We start from the raw sequence: 18,811 nt of genomic DNA, 5'->3' as shown, positions 1-18,811 counted from the left end.
AACATTATTTTTGTTTTTGTAAAATAATTTATTATAATACTCTTTCTTAGCCTTTCTGATAATTAAGACTAACTTATTTTTATAAACTTTATATTTCATTTCAGCAGGCTTTGTTCTAAGTTTTATATAATCTCTATACAATTTATTTTTCTTTTTACATGCATTTTCTAGTCCTTTTGTTATCCATGGTTTACCAGTAGTTTTCTTTTGCTTAGATAATACCAGTGGACAGTGATTTTCATACAAAACCAAATAAGTATTTAAGAATGCCTCGTATGCAGCATTAACGTCATTTACATAAACCTCATTCCAATCTTCTTTCATAAGATCTTGCCTGAACTCATTTATTGCATCATCATTTCTAATTCTTATATACCTGTCCACACACACTTCCTCCTTTTGTGTCATTTTATAATCTAAAGTAACAAAAACAGGTAAATGATCACTTATGCCATTTATGACAAGACCACTTATAATGTTGCTTTCCAAGCAATTAATGAAAATATGATCAATTGAAGTAGCTGACTTTTCAGTTATTCTACTAGGTTTAGTAATCAGAGGGTAGAACCCTCTTCCAAATAATAACTCAAAAAAAATCTGATGATGCCTTATGATTGGACATTTTTAAAAAATCAATATTATAATCAACGCAAATACAGAATGTCTTATTTCCCTTTACCTTGCTCAATAAATCTTCTACTATATCTGTGAATGTTTCTATCAGTGTCCCAGGCCTCCTATACATACAAGTAACAATTATATTACTCTTTCCATTTCTATTTCTACTGTTACACACTCCATTAAATCATCAATAGCCACAGACATATATTCAACCTGTTTACATTTCAAATCACTATCAACAAAAAGTGCCACACCTCCTGCCTTCTTATTAGATCTATTTATATGATGTAATTCATACCCATCAATGTGAAAGTCCCAACCCCTTTCCTCATCTATCCATGTTTCTGATAGTGCTATCACTTTAAACTTGCCTTTCAGATTATTCAAAAAAATCATAGATCAGAACAAAACTTTTATAGAGGCTTCTACAGTTGAAATGAATTAATGAAAATCTATTGCCTAAGTCAACATTATCCCTAAATTGATTCTCAGTATAATACTCGCATGTAACATTAATTGCATTGTTTTGTTTTTCATTTTTAACCATGTATTACCACTGGAGGTAAACCCTTTGTCTTTACAGTCATGAAGGTGTCTCTTAGTCAGAGCTTTTTCATACAATAACCCAACAAACTGTTCTTGACCAGGCCAGATGAAGACGTTTTGGTTTACCAAGCAAAGGATGTTCTTTTTTGGCCGTTCAGTCCAAATAATAATAACAATAATAACAACAACAATAATAATAATAATAAGCCAAAAAAACCAAGCAATTATATTATTTGGAAGTAAAGCTGATAAGTGCCAACAAAAGAACATTCCTCCATTGTGCTGCCAGACTGTCCTTATTATACGCTAAATGCATCCAAAGGAAAGACTCCAACACAGAATGTGTGGCAGCGACTGCATTTAGGAATAATAAGAGTTTAAATGTGTACATCATGCTTCTGTGACCTTTGATCAGAGATTCATCAGAAATAAATTATGTCCACGAAAGCTCAACGACTTGGAACTAAGCTGATCTGAAATCACTTCAGGATTATTATGAGTGAACTAAAACTTCAAAAACTGACGTTCAAGCCAAGGCTGCCTTCCACCTCCTCCTCCACCCACTCTTCCTCCTCCTCGACCTCCTCTTCCTTCAGCTCGGGGTTCATGGGGAAGAGTTTGCTTTCTTCTCAGCTCTGTCAGAACATCCAGATCCTCTGCGGCACCTTCGACCCTTTGTCCCATGTAGCTCTCTGCTGCCTCTGTGACTTAGTCCAGACCCCCCACCCCCACCCAAACAGACAGGATGATTAATAGCCCTCTGGTGGGACTCTCGATCCACTCAGCACATTGTTGAGAGCGTCTGAAACAGAACAACAGTTGCATCCCCACTTCAAACTGGGCCTAAGCCCTGCCTGTCATTCCCCGGTTAACTGGCCAGATTTACAGCTACGAACCAGCACTAGGTGGCAGCCTGTCTGAGGACCCGCGGTACTTCTTTTAGCTGTTTTGATGGGACTCTTAAAACCAGTAGGCCAAATGCTTGGCACACCTGTATAGTCCATGCTGTCTCCCATCAGGCATCCAGGACCGTGCTACACTGAGGCAGCGAACATTTATATTCTGTTTCCAAAGCATTTGGTTTGTTTGCTTCTTTGGCAGCAATGAGAAGAAACTGTCAGGCAGCACTGCTTAAAGAGTTCAATCTAAAAGCTCCAGTGCTGTTCCGTTTACATCTTATTCATACTACAACTTGTCGTATTTATTTAACGCAACAAGAGTTGAATGAAAACAGCACGTTTGTGATTAAACATTTCATATCAGTACATGCGTTATTTTACAGCATCGTCTAATTAAAGAGTATATCTGAAGCTCAAGTTCCTCCTGATGCATCAGTGCCAGTGTTAGAGTTTGTAGGAGAGCAGTACAATAATGTGTCCACTCAGGAGTTAATCTGGACTATTTATCCTGAAAAATCAGACTACAGATTAATAGAAGGGGCGGCTTGACTCGATCACAGTCTTCTTACTGTGTCATAAAACGACACTGACAGAAGGAATGAGAACATAATCTCATGCTTAAGGGTTTCAGACGCCGGGGCCTGGCAGCAGACATGTGAAGCATCGCCATGAGGCACATTCTCTGTGCTCAGAATGCCTTCATAAGTAAACATATTTGCATAAGCAGCTAAGCAGCATGAATTATGGCGCCTCATCATCGGCATTTGCCAGTTGTCTTCTGCCACTTCAATTGGGAGTGATATATGTGTGAAGATCAGGTGGCAGAAAAGAGGGAGGGAGGGGTGAGACTGTTGAAGGTGGGGGTAAAAGGCCACAACCAGTTCATAAGTGCTTGGGCTGCAATCCCCAGAGGCATGCCAATGCCTACAACTGCATGCACGCGACCTTGAAATGAGACGACGAGGGACAGCATGTGTGCATGCTCTCCTGATGACTGACATGAAGGTAAAATGGGATGAATTAGTGAGGGTTGTTGTTGTTGTGGCCCTCAAATATCACTGAAATCAAACAAAGAAATATGAGCATTCAAAGACCTCAAACGAAATGATTAAAACTCATATTTTTGCCATAATTCTGCGATTGCAACGCCTCATAAGCCGGATAATTATTACGAAGCCCATCTAGAGAGCAATCAAGTGATCCTCCGCCGTGTTCCTTCTGCAAGTCCACTGCCATGCCCCCAAGACATCCGCTCCTCGCGCCGTGCTAGTGATTCGAGTCAATTAGAGGTGCGCTTGTGGATTTCGTTATTGTCTGGATGTAAAGGGGAAAGCTGTCAGTCAAAGGGCCACTCTGGCTATGTATCTGGAGGGTGCAAGGGGCTCTAAACCTGTATTTGTATGAATAAAAATGAAGGGATTTAGGAGCAGACTGTTTGGCTGCAGCACAGGGATGGGGGAGGTGGGAGTGCAGGGAGTAAAAAGAAAGAATTGAAGATTTGAGTAGCTGAGGCTCAGTGACTTCTGCATAACAAAAAAGAAGGTGAGCAGGAGAGGAAATACAATCTGTTTCAGGAAGGGCTGTTCTCTGCTCTCCTGTAGTCTCAGAGGGATAGTCAGCCAATAAAAGAAATCCACAGAATTATTCAACAAGAGAGCGAGACGGATTTCTCCGTGTGATAACGGCCCTGTGTGGGAGAGACCCTCCGCCAATGTCAAGTAAGAGATGAAGACTCAATCTGCAGGTCAGAACGACGCCTCCATGTTAGAACACCAAAGCTCTGAGTTCATGGTCACAGGGAATCTGGGAAGACAATATGTCAGCGTCGGCGGCTTGTTTGTAATTCCAGCGCAGCGCCCGGATTAGGAAGAACATCATAATTCACGTCGTTACAACTGTTCGCCAACGAGCACCTGATAACGTTTCCTTCCACAACGATCAAAAGAATTTATGCACACCCCTCACTTTTGGTTTGCATGTTTCACAGTGTGGTCAGAGCAGTGGGGGGGGGGCAGCAGAAGAAAAAACAAATGCATCACCATCTTCTGTTTGGGCGACTTTTATGTGTGACGAGTGAAACGTGCTAACAACTACGACCAAAGCCAGCAGCAGCCACTGAGACAACAGACAACTGCTAAACAATAGAGCGCTCACAGGGTGTGCTAGGACCTGATTTCATACTGAAATGAATGGTCAGTGCTTTCAGTGGTCTGCCTCTTGTGCCACAATTTTTAGCAAGAAAATACCGATTCAGTTTCTGGTCAAAGCTGTGAAAAGCACTCAGTTACACCAGTCTAATGAGATTAGCGCCGGAGCATTAAGTATGGCGCTCGATACAAACCGTCCCATGTAAATCGGTGGAATAGCTCCGGTTTCCTGGGACTGCCTGTCTGAATAAGGGCATTACAACACATGGCCCATCGCTGGCCCAACTATTTGACTGTGCTCTCATTGTTCTGAAGTCAAGAACGGACCTTACACTTTCCAGAAGTTGGGGGAAAGCTTTTCCCGCTTTCACAAAACAGACACAACACTTCCTTTCCCAGAACAATTCATCTCTTTGCTTGACAAGACTCCCTGCTATATTTACCCAACTAAAATTGCAGATGATATACTTCCAGCTGCACCACGGCACATGGTCCTGTCAATCACGCCGGTTACAGCAGAGCAGGACTGCCAGAGCGACCGATGCTACCACGACACTAAGCTGCAGAGAAAAACGAAAAGAAATCTTGTGGGGACTAATGCCTGTTTCCTCTGCTGGTTGATTCTTGACGTTAGAGGAACGGAGACGCACACGAGAGCGAACGGAATTACCGGGCTTTCATTAAGCAGACAGCTGGGCTACTACCAAGCAGCAAAACACAGCCCACCCACAAGATTTATCCACCAGCACAGCGCTGAGGTTCTGTGTGAAAGGTTTATTAGGCTGTTGTGCTGCTGCGAAAAACAAAACAAATTGATCAGTCTCTCAAGCACTTTGGCTCTGCTGCGGTTATTCCTCTAACCCAAGTATGAATGAAACATTTGACAGGCTGGCTGCACAGGAGATTTGGACTTAAGGACGGAACAAGGCCTTCAAACATTCTTGACATCAAGTCATTACTTAATGCAAATGTCTAAAAAAGAAAAAAGAATAATCCAGCATTACATTCAACTTGCAGTCTGGTCAAACACAGAACTATAATGCAGGCAGTGAGGTTGGTGATTTGATGGCTGAAGGGAAAAGCTTATGGAAGGAGGAAAAGAAAAGAGGAGGGTGAGCCCGTGTTGTGGATTCCTCCTCAGCCAGCAGTGCCTGTCCATCTCACAGTGGCAGAGGCATTCCCTGGAGGAAGGCAGCAGCAGCGGTGGGGGCTTAGTGCTGTGTGTGTTTCATCTTTCCCACTGCCCAGAGCTGCAGGGCCATGGGAGCTGCCAGGATTCTCACTCCAAAGGCATGACAACATGCGGGACGGAGCCAGCTTGGACCTCTCAGAAAGAGTAGGCCAGCTGACGGAGAGGCGGGGCTTCAGCACCACCATTGTACTTACAGACACGAGGACTCGTGAAAAACTTGTCCCACTCAGTAACAATGTTACTACAACATCCAATGGCACAACCTGAATCTACTGGAAACATAAGTCTGGGTGTGCCCTAGGGTATGTGCGCTACACCCTCTGCACCTTTGGTGGCCAGCAGCTTCAGGTAGTTAAACTGGAAACCATCATTTCATAAAGCCACCCAACCCTTCCCTGCACATTTGTAACAGCACTACTGTAACTCTCATCGTAGCCTGACGGCTGTTACAGATGTGCTATCAACAAGAGCAACAAATGCCTGCTTGACCTGATCTGTGTAGACATCACTGATCACTGTTAACACTTTGCTTTCAGACTCCTCGAGCAACTAGAACGAAACAGTAAAATACAAACTGCTGGTTCGCTCCTGCTCATTTCTTCTGTTGGCTAAGAGTAATGTTAGATAAAAAGATCCCATTTAGAGCCAGTCAATATAATAGGGGACCTATTGTGATCTCTGACATTTTCACACATGAAGCATGAAAACATGAGTCACGTAGACTGTCAGCTGCTCTACAAGTCCACAGGAGCTCTATTTATATACATGTATACATGGTACATTTGGCATTTATTGAAAAATTAAAAAAATACTGTGGTCAAGGTCAAAAATGTCATCATCACATTTGCAGGAATCAAAACACAGTGAGTCATTACGTAACGTAAATCGTTCTTTCCACTTTATACAACATGCCTCACTCAGCAACACTACGCTCTGGTGCTTTCTAATAGGGCTGGGCGATATGACCCAAAATTCATATCTCGATATTTTTTAGCTGGATGGCGATATAAGATATATATCTCGATATATTTTTTTAAAGCCATAAAGTAAGAACAAAAAGAGAGTTCTTAGTCAAAGCTGTGTCCCAGATGTCACACAGGCACTTTTATTAACATAGAGCAGATGTACATAAAATTTACTCAAAAATAAATTATGAGCATTTATTAAATAATAATGCTCCATAAATAAAAGAAAACAATGTTGTTTTTGTGCATAACAAAAAGCTCACAATTGTGCAGTCAAAATGTAAACTAAAAGACGCCGAGCACAATAACAAAGACAGATTTCACAGCTGCTCTGTTCCCAACTTGTACTGCGTGACTGACAGCCTGGAGTTTGAAATCCGCTTCGCAACCACGTCTCTTAACAGGTGCCATTTATGGTCCTTATACACAGTAGGGTAATACTACGTTGAAGCACAGTACGTATCACTCCGCGAGGCTCAGCCGTAATGCTCCGACAATCCATCAAGCGGTGCAGCACCGTAGCTTACCAAAGTCGTACTAAAACATTTTTGACAGATTGCTGAGCGCCGTGTTCCACATAAAATCGGTTCGCGGCCATCAAGCACAACCAGAATTCATACATAAGGCGCGCTGTCAACTTTTGAGAGAATGCAAGGATTTTAGTCCGTGCAGCACCTCTGGGCTGCATGGCGTTAGCGTGGTTAGCTCGTTAGCGTGGTTAGCTAGCTAACACGTTGACGCCGTCCAGCCCCACGCACGGGGCGATGCGCAGTAACTCGTTAACGGAGATTTGCCGTGTCCATCTTGTCGCTTCCTGCAGGTGAAGCGATGGGGGAGGAGGGGGAGTTGTGTTCAGTGAAGGAGAGGCGAGGCCGAGTAACGTTGCGTAAAGACGAAAGTGGACGAAAGAGAGGCAAATTTGCGGCTCCACAAGTATAATTATAACGTAACAGACTATATCGATATAAAGGATATTGTCACATCTTATATCTCGCATAAAAATATATCAATATTTTTTAAAAACTCGATATATCGCCCAGCTCTACTTTCTAACATTTATACACTCTCCACTGAGTGTACGATATCCTGCCCAAGGACACTTTAGCACCCGGCCTGGGATCAAACCACCAACTTTCTAATTACTAACTAACTTGCTCTGCCTCCTGAGCTAAACCCATATATAGCACGTTCTAACAGATCTATGCCACGGTGATTTACAGAAGAACAGTGGACCTGTCCTTTAACTTCAACTTCAGGTCATTTGATAAATAAACTTGTAAGCACGTGGAAGTCCTGAAAACTAAGATAACCAACAAAGCAAATCTTGATGAACAGTAGCAGACTCGTATCTGTTCAATAATACGAATTCATAACACTTTTTACAGATTGAAGGTTCTCCGGTGAAGCTGTGACTCAAAAATCAAATCTTTCAGTATTTAAAGTGGAATTCAAATTAGCACACAGCCTAAATAAGGCCACGTACCTTTTATGGTGTTCAGGATGTCCTTGAGATTGCCAAAGCTGTTGAGTAATGGGTCCTGTTCTTCGTCCTGGGTAAAGAACAGAATCTGATTGGTAAGAAAACACTTACACACAGTATTATCAGTATTATGGGTTTACTGTTTGGCCCTGAAGCAGACTGACTGTAGACAGACATACAGCCAAGCTGGAGCTCATCACGTTCACGCTGGTCACTTTTTCATATTGTTAGATTTACTAACTAACTGTTTAAAACAACACATAACACGCTTGTGTTGAACTTACTAGTGGAGTGTGGGTATTCCATCTGGAGTTCCTCTTTATGGCTCCAACAACAGTGCTAATTTCACCCTGGACGATGTAGATGTTCTTATCCACCATGCTGCTTCCTGACAGAAAACACATAATAGCATATGGTCACTTCTAGAGCCAGGCTAAATAACCTGAAGTCACTGAAAGGCCATTTCTACAGGCGTTTATAATGCAGCTCTTCATCTGTGGCTCCATGCTACACTGATTTACGTTCACTTAGCAAGTGAAAGGTTACTTGTTCAATTGTAGGTAGAGGAAGGGCATCCAGTGTAAAAAGTACGCTGGGGAAAATAATGATTGGATACCTGCTGAATTTAGAACATTAGGCTTTGGGCTGAGGGCGCAGGAGGGACTGGAGCTAAAGGATGGACCATGGACAGATACAGCCACTGAAAGACGTGTACTGCTGCCTTCTCCCTGACAGGACCATGAAGGAATTCTGACTGACTGCCGGCAGATGGGTGACCGTAATGATAGCCCCTGCCTGTGACGTGGATGAGGCAACCATGGAGTAGTAACGCCGCTAAACGGCTAGGAAAACCAGTGGTAATGTCTAATGTATCCACCAGGGGGAGCAGTGTGGCGCTGCAGTCATTTACAGGCTGCTACACTATATGTTTATACTTGTTCAGGGTTTTTTTTAAATTATGACAGACTCATACCTGGATATGTGTTTGCAGCAAATAAAATAGAGGTTGTGCACAGCAAAGCAGCCAGACAGAAAGTACCGTTTGTGTTCTCTGATTATTGTCGACTTGTGTTTCTGAACATGAAAGCATAAAACGAGGCTTTTATTGCACTGCTAATGTTCTCATATACAATGCAAAATCAAAATGTAATATGGTATTTTAACAGTGAATAAATCAATCAACACTTTTATAACACAATTGGTAAAAATATATTGAATGGATGACTTGACAGTAGCTTTACTAATGAAGTATGGATTGCATCATGTTAAAATGCAGTAAATTGCCTGCTGTGACTTTTACAGACAGGTAAGAAAGCACAGGCTGTCATTAGCATCACCGTGGGTTCCTTTGTCACACAGTGGGTGACCATTCAGAGCGCTCCCACCGCCACAGAAGCCAGCGACTTCCAAACCCCGGCCCAAATATCCTCTCGATGCCAGCCCTGATTTTAATCACATGTAAACGGTATTCAAGGAATCACTGACAGAACGTATTTACAAATCACTGTTACAAAAAAATCATTTTTTCTGTGATAAAGTTTAGGAAAATACAACGTTCAAAAGAGGGATTTCCTCATTTTAGTGCTTGTTGTTCAGCTGCAGCGTTTCATTTGCACTGAAACTATCGTCACCTCTTAAAAATCCATCCAAGCAGGCAGCCACCATCTCTGCCTGTCTGTAAGTCTTTCTTAGTGAAAGTCATCAATGTTTTTTCACCCTTAATAAAATAATCACAGAAGAATTTTAGATTTTAACATGGAAGTCCCACAGGATCTTAGCTCGGTCATTCTCCACCACCCTGGAGGTCATTCACCACCACCCAGTTTGACCTCAGGACTTCCAGGCCACACTCGGCACAGATGTTCCTGTACACTATGCCGGCCACTTGGTTGTGGCGTTCCATGTATGCCCTGCCTGCTAGCATCTTGCACCCTGCTGTTATGTGCTGGATTGTCTCAGGGGCATCTTTACACAGCCTGCACCTGGGGTCTTACCTGGTGTGATAGACCCCAGCCTCTATGGATCTTGTGCTCTGAGCTTGTTCCTGTGCTGCCATGATTAGTCTCTGTGCTGCCTTTCAGTCCAGCTTTGTCCAGCCACTGGTAGGATTTCTGGATGTCAGCCACCTCCTCTATCTGCCGGTGGTACATACCGTGCAGGGGCCTGTCCATCCATGATGGTTCCTCCTCTTCCTCGGGTTTCTGCTGCCTGAGGTATTCACTGACCACGTGGTCAGTTCGAGCCATGTTCCTGATGTATTCGTGGATGTTCATTGTCTCATCTGGCCCCCTTCCTTCCGCTTAGCATACAGCCTCAGGGTGCTGGATTTGGGGTGAAACCCTCCATGCATGGTCAGGAGCTTCCTTGTCTTGATGTCAGTGGCTTCTATCTCCTCCTTTAGCCAGCTTATTGTCCCAGCAGGGTACCTGATCACTGGCAGGGCGTTGGTGTTGATGGCCCGGATCTTGTTCTTGCCATTCAGCTGACTCCTCAGGACTTGCCTGACCCTCTGCAGGTACTTGGTGGTTGCAGCTTTCTTAGCGACCTCTTCATGGTTCCGATTTGCCTGTGGGATCCCCAGGTACTTGTAGCTGTCCTCTATGTCTGCAATGTTGCCTTCTGGTAGTTCAGTCCCCTCAGTTCTGACTACCTTCCCTCTCTTTGTTACCATCCGACTACACTTCTCCAGTCCGAACGACTTCCTTTGTCTTTGCTGTATATCCTGGTGGTGTGGATCAGTGAATCAATGTCTTGTTTACTCTTGGCAAACAGCTTGATGTCATCCACGTACAGGAGGTGATTGACAACTGCTCCATCCCGTAGTCGGTATCTGTAGTCAGTTCAGGCCTATGCAGAACAGCAGTGGGGACAGAGCGTCTCCTTGGTAGATCCCACACTTGATGGTGACTTGTGCTATGGCCTTGAAGTTGGCCTCTAGTGTTGTCCGCCACATCCCCGTTGAGTTCCTGATGAAGGCTCTTAGGGTCCTGTTCATCTTGTTTAGTTCTAGGTATTCCAGGATCCATGTGTGGAGCATCGAGTCATAGGCCTTCTTGTAATCAATCCAGAAAGGGCACAGGTTGGTCAGTCTAGTCTTGCAGTCTCGGACGACTGCTTGATCTACCAGCAGCTGGTGTTTACCTACTCTGGTATTATTACCCATCCCTTTCTGTGCCCCGCTCATGTTTTGAGCCATGTGCTCATTCACATCATCTAGTAGATCTTCAGAGGATACTTTACATAGTCGTGGTAACCGGCTAGGGAGGATCCAGGTTTCAAGCTTCGCTATGATCCCATCTCTCAGGTCAGTTTCTCTCACACTCAATGATCCTTCTTCCATCACACTCGGGGTCTCGGGTGGGGGTGATGTTATCTACCCCCTGACCTGTTGCCCTGGCTCCCCTTTGCCGTACCAGTTTTGCTGCCGTCAATCTGATAGTATTGACGGCGGCATCCAGTAAAAATACTGGTGGTCGCCAATGCTACCCCTCGGCCTCCTAGTAGATGCACCCATGTTATTTTTTATAAATCCTAGGTGACATCTTTCCCCAACTTATTGTTGTCAATAGATTTTTCAGAAAACGGCCCTTGGTCACCAGGATTTAAACTAGTCCGCGATTTTTAGCAGATGCACCACCGGTATGCTTTTCAAGTCAAACCATAGATATTAAAAAAAAAAAAAGAAACATACATTATTGATCATACTATTCAGAACAGATAGGTTCCAATAAAAATTTGAGTAGGTATACTGTGTCATTTTATGTGTGAGACTTAAAAAATTCAATGTCAAATACCAAATTTCTACAAAAACGATATGAAAGTTAAGTCTTCAAGCTTCAAGTTTAAGTCTAAGAACTATGACCAGTAAATGTGCATCGAATATAAGAAGCAAACAGCAAATTTCCGTGTCTGGCTTTCCAATGCCTAAAGCCAATATGGATAACCAAACAGAATCAAAATGACATGTGATTTATATTTGACAAGCAGTACAGGTCTGAATAGTTGGATTAACCTTGTTCCTTTTGCCATGACTCTCATGGCAATTTTTCATACCATTCATTTTTTGAATACACAGAAAGCAGCCTATTTAAAATAACACCCAGATATAAGTGTAATAGCTGGATACAGTGACAGGCGTATAGCTGATGGAAAAAAAAAAGAAAAAAGGATAATAATATTAAGTAGATATTGGCAAGAGAATGAGCCCAATGCTCAGGAGCTGACAGCAGTCTGGAAGAATTACCAGACATTCATTTCATGAGCCACAGTTGTTAACGGGTCTGTATTTCCCCCACAGCATATGCAGAAAGTCAGAGGTCTCTAGTTCTTACATCTGGGTGAGACAACTACATCTACAGTCTTACATAAAGAAGAGGACAGAATCATTAGGTCCCTTTTTTTTTAAAAAGATGGTGTATTAGAGCTAGTATTAGAGTTGAAATTTAGAGACTAAAGTTGAAAATCTAGTTTGTATTTCCAGAAAAAAGTCGAAATGGTTGTTTCGAGACAAACCACCACAGTTCCCAAACTGTCCAAGTTAGTGACATCACACTTCAGAATTGTTTTTTATTACAAGGAAGGAAATTATTTCTCTTTCAGCACATAAACACAGTGTGGTGATAAACATAAGGATGTTAAAAATGCGGTAGAGAAAGCTGCATCAGGTGACATGGAAAAACCACACAAACTTGGAAGATTTATAGAAGTGAAATGCTGGTAATGGACAGATACAAGGTTATCTGTGGTTGGACCCTTATGTAATAAAAGAGGACATGTCAGGAAATTGCACTTGGATCACCCAACTCTATCATAGTCGAGCAGTAATGCCTGAGCCGGGAAACAAACCACCCTAAAACCTTACAATACAAAGTTATGGAAAGTTTACACTTTGTTTCAAAATGATTAAATCTGAGATGTTGCTTTATTGTAAGGTTATTAAAGTTTTAAATTGTTTAACAAATAATTCTAACATTTACATATGATAATATTAGAAATATGAAACATCTTCAGCAGTCACAATACTCACGATTTATAAGTTACCCAAACTTGGCTATCGTAAGTAAGCTCATATTCAACATATACACCCCAGATTTCTTCAACTCTGGTATCTGCTTCCTTCAGAAGTTCTCTGATGACTCAGCAATTGTTGGCCTCATCGCCATTGAGGACAACAGGGACTATAGAGAACTGACTGAGGACGCCGTCAACTGGTGGTACCGGAACCACCCCCATCTCAAAGGTGAGAAAAAAAAAGGAGCTGCTGGTTGACTTCCACAAGCACAAACATCCTCCACCTACCTAAACTACAGTGAACATCCACAGAATGGACATTGAGATAATAGAGTCATAAGTACTAGCGTCAGCTGACCATTAAACCACACTGGCCGGCCTTCAAGGTGTGCCTGATAAATACAAAAAAATAAAATGATCCGACCAAGACAAAAACGGTGGTATTTTGTAAATATAATAATAAACGCGAATTCACTTTGTAATTGTGTAACTTTATTAGTCCTTCTGAAATGCGCCAACAACATTGAGAGTAACATCCTCCTCTCTGCCCCCTTAATGCTCTCTGGTCGCTATGGTAACGTGTAAATATTACTTTCAAAATAAGACACAACTACAACACGGAAAAAGACCCAGGAAACCGAGTTAACAATAAAAACCCTGAAGACTATAAATTTCACACCTGAGCCTCAACTCTCAGGACCTGGTACTAGGGCTGGGCCATATTATACCGTTCACGGTAATAGCGGTATAATGTTAGACAACGATAGGAAAATGAAATATCACGATAGAATATGAGTAAAAGGCGCATGCGCAGTGCCTTTGTTTTCATACGCACATAGCCAATTGTTGAGTGAAACAGATGAACCAGAATTGGTTTGTAAAAATGGTGCAACTTCAGTGATGTGGAACTGGTTTGGTGTTTGTCCGTCAGATACACGACAAAGCACATTTTTTTGCAGAACATGCAAGCGGCCGTCGTATTTGTCGGACTAAGATGCTCTTAAATCTGGGAGTAATCTGGGTCCTAAACTCCGTATTCTTCAGGTCAAACAACACTGCAGCATCACTGAGAGTTAAAAACTGTCTAAATTCTTTCATCTTTAATAAAACGATCAGCATTGCTGCTTTACCAGGTGTAACTATAAGTTTAACTTCCAGGCATCCATGAAAACAAAGTTATTACATTTAACGGAGTTAGAAGTTAGCAGGAAGCTAGCGGAAGTTAGCTCGCTAGTTTCGCTAGTTACCTAAGCATGATATAGCATGTTCTGACTGAGAGATTTCTGAAAAAAATCAAACGTACAGCTCTGCTATCACTTCCAACATAAATGAAGACAGGAAACTAAACAGCAGTGACGTTTGTAGGGTTACTGAAGTTGGGCTAGCTGGTATATAATGATGTGCTACGTGATCGCTAGCGACACAGCTATGTTAGCATAACATAAACAGTGAAGCTGGAGGACGAACACTAACACTTTTCCACTTATAAAAGTTAACGTGAAGGTTCCTTCATGGTTAGAGACAAATGCAATCGCATGGCAGGATGCTGTAAACGGACCAAACTTCAGTCAGGAGAACAACTGAGATAATCCATCCACAATACGAGGTTAGTCATTAATATACTGCAACAACATGGGAATAGAGCAGCTGCCAGAGAATTCAACATTAATGAATCAATGGTACAGAAGTGGAGGAAGCAAGAAGAATGAGTTTAATAAAGTTTGATTTATCTGACTGCTTTGTTTCGCTTAATGTGCCTTATAATCCCGTGCACCTTATGGTCCGAAAAATACGTACTGCACACTGCAGTTTAATGTTGCAAAGCACCTCTTTTTAACTTCAGTGGATATTATACATGGTTATGCTCAGGATATGTCAGCCCATTTCTACTGGAAATGCCTTTTGGTTAAACTTTCAGCAAGGAATTTGCATTTGCACTGTTACATTTTTATAAAGCTTTAATGTACATAAAAACCAGCTTCTTGTTTAAGTGAAAATAAATGGAAGGTTGTCTTTTTGCGCTAGTAATGTTGTGGAGTTGTATTTTGTCTCGCATCAATTATATCGTCAGTTATATCGTTATCGCAAATTTTCAAATATATATCGTGATAAATATTTTTGGCCATATCGCCCTGCTCTAACTGGTTCGCGCTTGTATCCGCGATCTCCGTTCTTTCGGTCACTACCCACAGCTCGTGGCCATAGGTGAGGGTAGGGACGTAGATCGACCGGTAAATTGAGAGCTTCGCTTTTACACTCAGCTCTCTCTTCACCACGACGGACCGGTGCAGCGTCCGCATTACTGCAGCTGCAGCCCCAATCCGTCTGTCGATCTCCGGCTCCCTTCTCCCATCACTCGCGAACAAGACCCCAAGATACTTGAACTCCTCCACTTGGGGCAGGAACTCATCCCCGACCCGGAGTGGGCACTCCACCCTTTTCCGGCTGAGAAATCTTTGGGTTTTTTCCTTTGTTTTTGGTTTTTAAATGTGAGCTGACAGCACACTCACATCTGTATCACATCAGTCCCATTAGGGATGGGTATCGTTTAGGTTTTATCCGATACCGGTGCCAAATCGGTACTTTTGAAACGGTGCCGGTGCTTAAACGGTGCTCGAACCGGTGCTTAAAGAATGGAGAACACAAACTTTGTCCAAAAACCTCTCATGTTCAGCTGTTTTTTTTGTAAAAAGATAACAATGTTAGCCTTTTCTGCAGCTATGGGCATATATGGATCACTCTTGGCTGGAAGCAGTGCTTAAACAATGGAAAAAACACAAACTTTGTCCAAACCTCTCATGTTTAACTGTTTTCCACTTTTTCTTTGGTCATTTTAGCCTTTTTGGCCAGGGTGAAGGGAGTATCTGCCATCAAACAAGAAGACAGCCGCATGTAGCTATGATGATGTTTGCTAGTTCACCTTACATGCATTAATGTAATAACGTGGTTAGCCTACTCAACGTAAATTACACACGAACAACATAAGCTACTCAGCAGAGAAGAACGGCTGCTGCTGCATCATCATCCTCATCATTTCTGCTACACTGGCAGGGCTAGGGGCCAGGACTCTATTCTTCGGGTTTTTGGGGGATGTTGCTCCGGGTCCGATAACTGGCAACCCACCCGACGTGCACGGTGTGAGGTCTCGCAGCAAGCTATCAAATACGGCGCATTTCTCGGCTTTTAAAAAAAACGCTATGCGTCGCCAGCTGTTTAATCGGATTCTTGGTGTTACCTCCTTTGACAGTATCACAGTATCAGCTTAAAGCACTTGTTGCAGGCTGCTGAGTTTGCATATTTTGCTGTGAAGTACAGCCAGACTTTTGACCGCTTCGCCTTGGACATTTTTAATCTGTAGCTCTGCTCTAACAGAACGTACGTACCTGGCCCCGCCTACTATCCTCGGAAACGTAAAATGATTGGCTAGAAGTGTATCACAGCTCAGGAAAAAAAAGCACCGAAATAAAGCACCGAAATGTGCGCTGCTTTTCGGTCTGGTTACTACCGGTACCCATCCCTAGTCCCAATGCATTTACACTGAAGGTGCATTCACGTGCACACATGTACATATGTAAATTTGAATCCAAATTCCCAAATGTCCTCACGTGGGCGAGTCAGAGATAACTACAAGGCTGGATGTGGTCCAGGGCCATACAACGCCCAGATGTGGACTAATCTTTGAGCATTTCATTGACTAGGAAATTAGTTGCCAAAACATCCCTAATTTACAAAGTAAAGGCACCTTGTTCCACACCTAAGTAACTTTGTTTTAGTAGTGTCCTCTGTGTGCAGGGGCCTTTATTTAGTGACACCTTGTCCTACCTGCTCCTTATAATGTTCATCTCAGGGGCTGGTGATGTCACTAGGGTTGTGCTTATGCACGATGATGTCGGGCATCAACGATAGTCAAAATATGCAGCAGCAGCAACTCACCAATTAAGCTTAGCACATTTTACTATTGTTAAATTTAATTAATTAAATTAATGTAATTACAGTCATCATAATCAATTGGCCTCATATATTCATGTCTCATCTCCAACAACAGCTGACACAAGCAACAAAAATGAAATGTATTTTAGGTTCAGCTAATGAAACCTGACAAATAAATATCTTTGTCACAGTTCCGGTTTTTATTTGGTGGAAACCAAAACATCTTTGATGGGGTGCCAGGATTTTTTATGTGCAGGAAAACATTTTTATGGTTAACTTGTACTAACCCTTTAAAATGGTAATATTTCCTTAGACAGAAAGAAAAATCACATAATACCAACCCCATAAACAAGCTGAGTAAAAAGTAACAGTGTTTATGGAACAGTTTGTGCTTGTTTTGGGGGAAAGTGGTATTTTTAGCCCCTGTCTGGATTACAAGTAACTTCCGGTGATTCAACCTCTGTGTCAGAATGCAGACAATTTTATCAATCAGTGTAAAAAGAAACAAAAAAATAAACTCAGCCATGCAAGCTTCTGATAATCTAATATGCTATGTGGCTAATTAGATTAGGCAGTATCTCCTTAAAGACAAACTCAACAGGCTCTCTCTCATTGAAAGGCATTTATCATTTGAGCAAAAGAAAAACATGGCGTCAGACTTAAGTTTAATCGACGTTCTGACGAACTCAAATGTAAATGAGCAATTTACGGGACCAATTACCTGCAGGCTACCTACTTAGCATAACTAGCTAGCATCTTATTTAGCTACTGGTAGCTGTGTTTTCATCATCCAAGCCACTATGTACGTCCCTGATTTGCTTAGGATAAACTTCCGCTGAGTAAAACATAAAACGCTTCTGTTGTCCATTTGAAATGAATATATTACCTGTCTAGGGCGGTTGTATCGCAGATGAAGTCCTTCTATAGCTAATGCTAGCCTTGCTCGGTAAGCTAGTAGGCTAGCCGGCCAAGAGTGAATGAAAAAGACCAGAGTTCAGTTCAGTCTCCGCAATGAAACAAAGCAAAAAGGTCGGACATCCCACAGTGCGATAGCGAAATATTCCCAAACACCGGCTCTTCATTCGCTTAAAAATGCTCGACAGATCAGTAAAGTCTACACCTTCCAGCTGTCACTCTGCTCTTAGTAAACACACTGACGTGGAAAAGCTCTACACTCTCAACCGAACATGATTGCACAGTTTTGATTGACGTGCTACTAAACCAAGTAGTTTTTAAGGCTATATACGGCTTCGTTATACAAGTACGTATCAGATCATGAAATAAAGCTGATTGTTATATTAATGCTTGTGTTACTTTATAACTATTTACAAATAACAGGGGTTCTCAAAAATACCACTTGCGTTACATAGTGATAAAGGCGGGACTAGTGGCGTAGTTAGGTTGCGAAGGACAGATGACGAAAGCACGAAAGGAGCAATCCCACTGTGACGCTTAGCTGTCATTTGGCTGTGTTCTGGCCATTACACGTACGTTTCGTTTCATTTCTAAAGCAGTTTATGTAAAATATTTGTAAAACCGCTTAAATTAAAGCTGAAAGTCTGGAATTCAATCACATACTGACTGATTTAAAATCCTCTTTGGTGCTGTACCAAAGCAAAACGACACAAATTCTATCTTTCTCAAACAAATCATGACCCTAATTGCATGGTTTGATCTTACATATTATTGTGAGTCACATTTGCATAATACTGAAGCATCGAGCTGCATGTTACTGTTGCTGCTGCAGATCTCTTATTTGAACTGCTATGAAACATTTTTGCCACCAGTTTTCTAACTATTGTTCTAAAGGTGATACTGACATACACTCCATGGTGACTGGGTGCATAACTTATTGTTTTCTTTGAAACAACTGTACCTACTGACTCCAGTTCCTTCTGGAGCTCTCCACACGTCGTCCTCGGCTCTCGGACGTGGCTCTTTGTACTAAGTGGAAGGATTGTTTTCTAATATTTGATGCATTTAGGCTGTTGTCGTGGCTTTCCGTGCCTTGTTGCACCTCT

At 42.2% G+C, this 18,811-nt stretch overlaps 1 protein-coding gene across 4 annotated transcripts in view; it reads right to left on the bottom strand.

Moving 5' to 3' along the window:
- The window catches only part of gbf1 (golgi brefeldin A resistant guanine nucleotide exchange factor 1), a 92,931-nt gene extending 74,960 nt beyond the window's left edge, over positions 1 to 17,971 (bottom strand). For all 4 annotated transcript variants that reach the window (XM_014330493.2, XM_014330494.2, XM_014330495.2 and 1 more), the window contains exons 1-3: positions 17,677 to 17,971; positions 8,135 to 8,238; positions 7,854 to 7,920 (exon numbers count right to left, since the gene is read on the bottom strand). In XM_014330493.2, the coding sequence (XP_014185979.1) occupies positions 7,854 to 7,920; positions 8,135 to 8,230 (163 nt within the window). In that variant the 5' untranslated portion in view covers positions 8,231 to 8,238; positions 17,677 to 17,971. The remainder of the gene's footprint in view (positions 1 to 7,853; positions 7,921 to 8,134; positions 8,239 to 17,676) is intronic.
- Between the last annotated feature and the right edge of the window lie 840 nt (positions 17,972 to 18,811).

Source organism: Haplochromis burtoni, unplaced genomic scaffold (genome assembly GCF_018398535.1).
Source record: "Haplochromis burtoni strain Fernald_Lab_line unplaced genomic scaffold, NCSU_Asbu1 Contig_836, whole genome shotgun sequence".
NCBI classification, from domain to species: domain Eukaryota; kingdom Metazoa; phylum Chordata; class Actinopteri; order Cichliformes; family Cichlidae; genus Haplochromis; species Haplochromis burtoni.
This window is presented reverse-complemented; position numbering and strand designations above follow the sequence as displayed.